This window comes from Arachis duranensis, chromosome 7 (genome assembly GCF_000817695.3).
Source record: "Arachis duranensis cultivar V14167 chromosome 7, aradu.V14167.gnm2.J7QH, whole genome shotgun sequence".
NCBI lineage: Eukaryota > Viridiplantae > Streptophyta > Magnoliopsida > Fabales > Fabaceae > Arachis > Arachis duranensis.
Window position 1 is genome coordinate 77,363,431 of NC_029778.3, and position 3,345 is coordinate 77,366,775.

Below are 3,345 nucleotides of genomic sequence, written 5' to 3' on the forward strand. Positions count from 1 at the left end.
GTTGCCAACGAGTTATAGTTTATATGATATAGTGTTTGTTTGGGCGTTATTATCATGATAAAAAAAAGATTTTTTTAATTATTTAGCATGTTTAACAAATTTTTAATAGTAAAAATAAAAGCATTACAAAAATTAAAAAAAAAATATTTTTTTTGAGAAGCTGTAATTTACATTTTTTTAAAAGATTTTTTTTTTAAAAAAAAAAAGATATTTTTCATATGATAAATAAATAAAAAAGTACTTTTATATTATTATACCCAAACATCATTGATGGATAAAAAATCTTTTTACATGAGATATCTAAATATAAAATTACTTTTAATTTTCCACAAGATTTTTTAAAAAATATAACTAAAAAAAAAATCTTTTCTTAGAAGCTCCCCCAAACAATTCCATAGTCTTCGCATACTCACTTTGAAGTCGCGAATTCCAGTTTCACGTAAAGTAACTTTGGATTATGTTCTTCTTTTTCAGATATCGCGCAATCACAAGTGCCTACTACCGAGGAGCGGTTGGTGCCTTACTAGTTTATGATGTGACCCGACATATTACATTTGAGAATGTTGAGAGATGGTTGAAGGAGTTGAGAGATCACACGGATGCCAACATCATAGTAATGCTGGTTGGCAATAAAGCAGACCTGCGTCACCTTCGATCCGTGTCTACCGAAGATGCAACAGCATTCGCCGAAAGGGAGAACATCTTTTTCATGGAGACTTCAGCCCTTGAGTCCATGAATGTTGACAACGCATTCACCCAAGTCTTGACACAAATATATCGTTTGATGACTCGGAAAGCTCTCGAAGCTGGGAACGATCCTGCAGGATTGCCTCAAGGCCAAACGATAAGTGTGGGAAACAAGGATGATGTTTCCGCTATTAAGAAAGTTGGTTGCTGCTCTGACTGAATTTGTATGAAAAATTCAAGCATTTTCATCTCATTATTCTCACCATCCTTGTTCCTGAAACATGTAAGTATCTTGATTAGTTGATATTATTTCTCATATTTTTCTTATCCACACTTGTAGTTAATTTCCTTTAGTTTACTTTTGGCTTGACTGGATCTGGTTGGTTGTATTTCACATGTAAAAACAATCTCCTTATACAAAGATTATTTAGTTCATAAAATATAGTATTAAGTATTATGAATGTAACAAGTTTCCAACTTAAGATCATGGCTTATCATGCCTTATATCCTGTGGGTTTGTTTATAAAAACAGTATATTGAGAATTGTATTTCACGACATAGATAGAGATATTGTGTTTTGGGATACTGAAATTATTGTATTTTGTGTTCTTTTCTAACAGAAAAGACAGTCACTAAATGGAGATATAACTTATTTTTTATTTTTTTCTTTTATTATCACCGTCCAATTTTTATAATTATATTTTTTATTATTTTATTTTTTATTCTAAATTTTGTGTGAAGAAAAAATGAAGATTAATTAAATTTTTTATTATTTATTCTATCTTATATTCAGTTTATCATTAAACAAAATATAAAAATACTAATTTTTATATCTTTATCTTTTGTATCATATTTTTAGTGTCTTGTTTTATTTTATTCTCAAAATAAAAAACAGACTAAATGAACAAATTTAAAACGAAACTTATGCTAGAATGTATGATTTTGCAGGTCAATTTATATGATATCAAATAAACTAATTTTTAAATAATTAATCAATTTTATTATATGTACATGAAAAATTAGTTATCAAATCAATCATCATTTGCATAAAACAGGTTGAAATATAAAATAAACACTAAACGACACATATATTTATACATAAATATATAATAACTAATATGATGATTAATTTTTTTAATCAAATATTACTTATCTATCATATATGAATTGTTATATTCTTATTGGGAATATGATTTCTAGAAATGCTATCTTTGAAAAATAGCTTTTACAAGGATGTGAATTTTACCTTTATTTTTAAAGTGTTTAATAGATTCAGTTAGTGAATGTAACTGAATGATCCTATTTGGTATTATGATTTCCCTAAGCATACAATTGTTTTTAAGGTTGGATTCGATGCGATTCGATCTGCACATTTGCGGATCGGATCGGATCGAATATCGGATATATCCGTAAAACACAAAAATATTTTTAAAAATTTATTTTTCTTAAAAAATATCATTAAAATTTATTTTTTATATTCTTTTAAATATGTTTACTTTTAAAATAATATTAAACATATTTTTTTAAAATAATAAATTAAAATAATACAACATATATGATCATTAGTTGAAATAAAATATAAAAAAATTATTTACTTATTTATTTTTTTATTTTTGCGGATACGTGGATATGCGGATCGGATATACGGATATCAACACAAAATCTACAATCCGATCCGATTAATGTGCGAATCCGATCCGATCTATGAACACTCCTAGTTCAATTATTCTTTTATGTAGAGAGATATTTTTGGATATACACTACCTCAACCCTCTTGTTTAGATTGGATATCTAATCTCCTCTTATTTAATAATTTTTGAATTTGGTTGCTTATTCGTTACTATACTCTCAGTACCCTCATTGCACCCCATCATTATTACTTGATTAAATTTCTATTTCTTAATCAGTATCAGTAAAAACCTATTAAAAGTTAAAACACTAAAATGTGATTGATTTATGTACTGGAGGTTATTTGTACAGGTTGAGTAAGAGATTGAAAATTTGCGGGTCTTGATAATGGCGCAATCTGAGCTCTGAAATGACGGGAGTAGTACCTGCAAAGACACTCCAACGCTCAAATTAGAATGAATTTAAGAGGTGTGTTTGAGGAATTAGTGAGTACCTGAAGGGGTCTCTGACTCTCCCTTATATGACTTATGGTAGTTATCTTATGTTATCTTTGTTTAGCTAAGATAAGGGATGGATTTGAATTTGAATGTTGGGTTAAGATATTGGAAGTTATTGATCCGTCTTTGAGTCGTGAGGATGACCCAATCTTAGGATTGCCGAGTTCGGTGACCGTTTCGGGGAAGGACCCGGAGATCGGGTCTAGAACAGTGACCCCCAGAGCATAAGAGCATGCTTGCTTGGTCTTAATGTTGAATTGTTGGAAAATTCGGTTCTCCATAGTTCGGGAGACTGTGAGGGACTTGAAAAGGATGTGACGTTATCATGTGCCAATTGGCGGGATGTTGGTGAGTTCCGCTTTTCGCGAGTTGGAAAGTCGTTAGCTTAGACCTAAACGCTACTTTTGTTGACGAGCTTGGTTTTCTATTATCAGGATGCCGTGAGGGACCTAGAAAGGGCATGACATCATCCTGTGCCGATTGGCGGGATGTTGGTGAGTTCGACTTTTTGCAAGTTGGAAGACCGTCAGCT

General features: G+C 30.5%; 1 protein-coding gene across 1 annotated transcript in view; it reads left to right on the forward strand.

Annotated features, from left to right (window-relative positions):
- The window catches only part of LOC107459894 (ras-related protein RABA1f), a 3,703-nt gene extending 2,525 nt beyond the window's left edge, over positions 1-1,178 (forward strand). The window contains exon 2 of the mRNA XM_016078200.2: positions 475-1,178. Within this exon, the coding sequence (XP_015933686.1) occupies positions 475-907 (433 nt within the window). The 3' untranslated portion in view covers positions 908-1,178. The remainder of the gene's footprint in view (positions 1-474) is intronic.
- Positions 1,179-3,345: the final 2,167 nt, after the last annotated feature.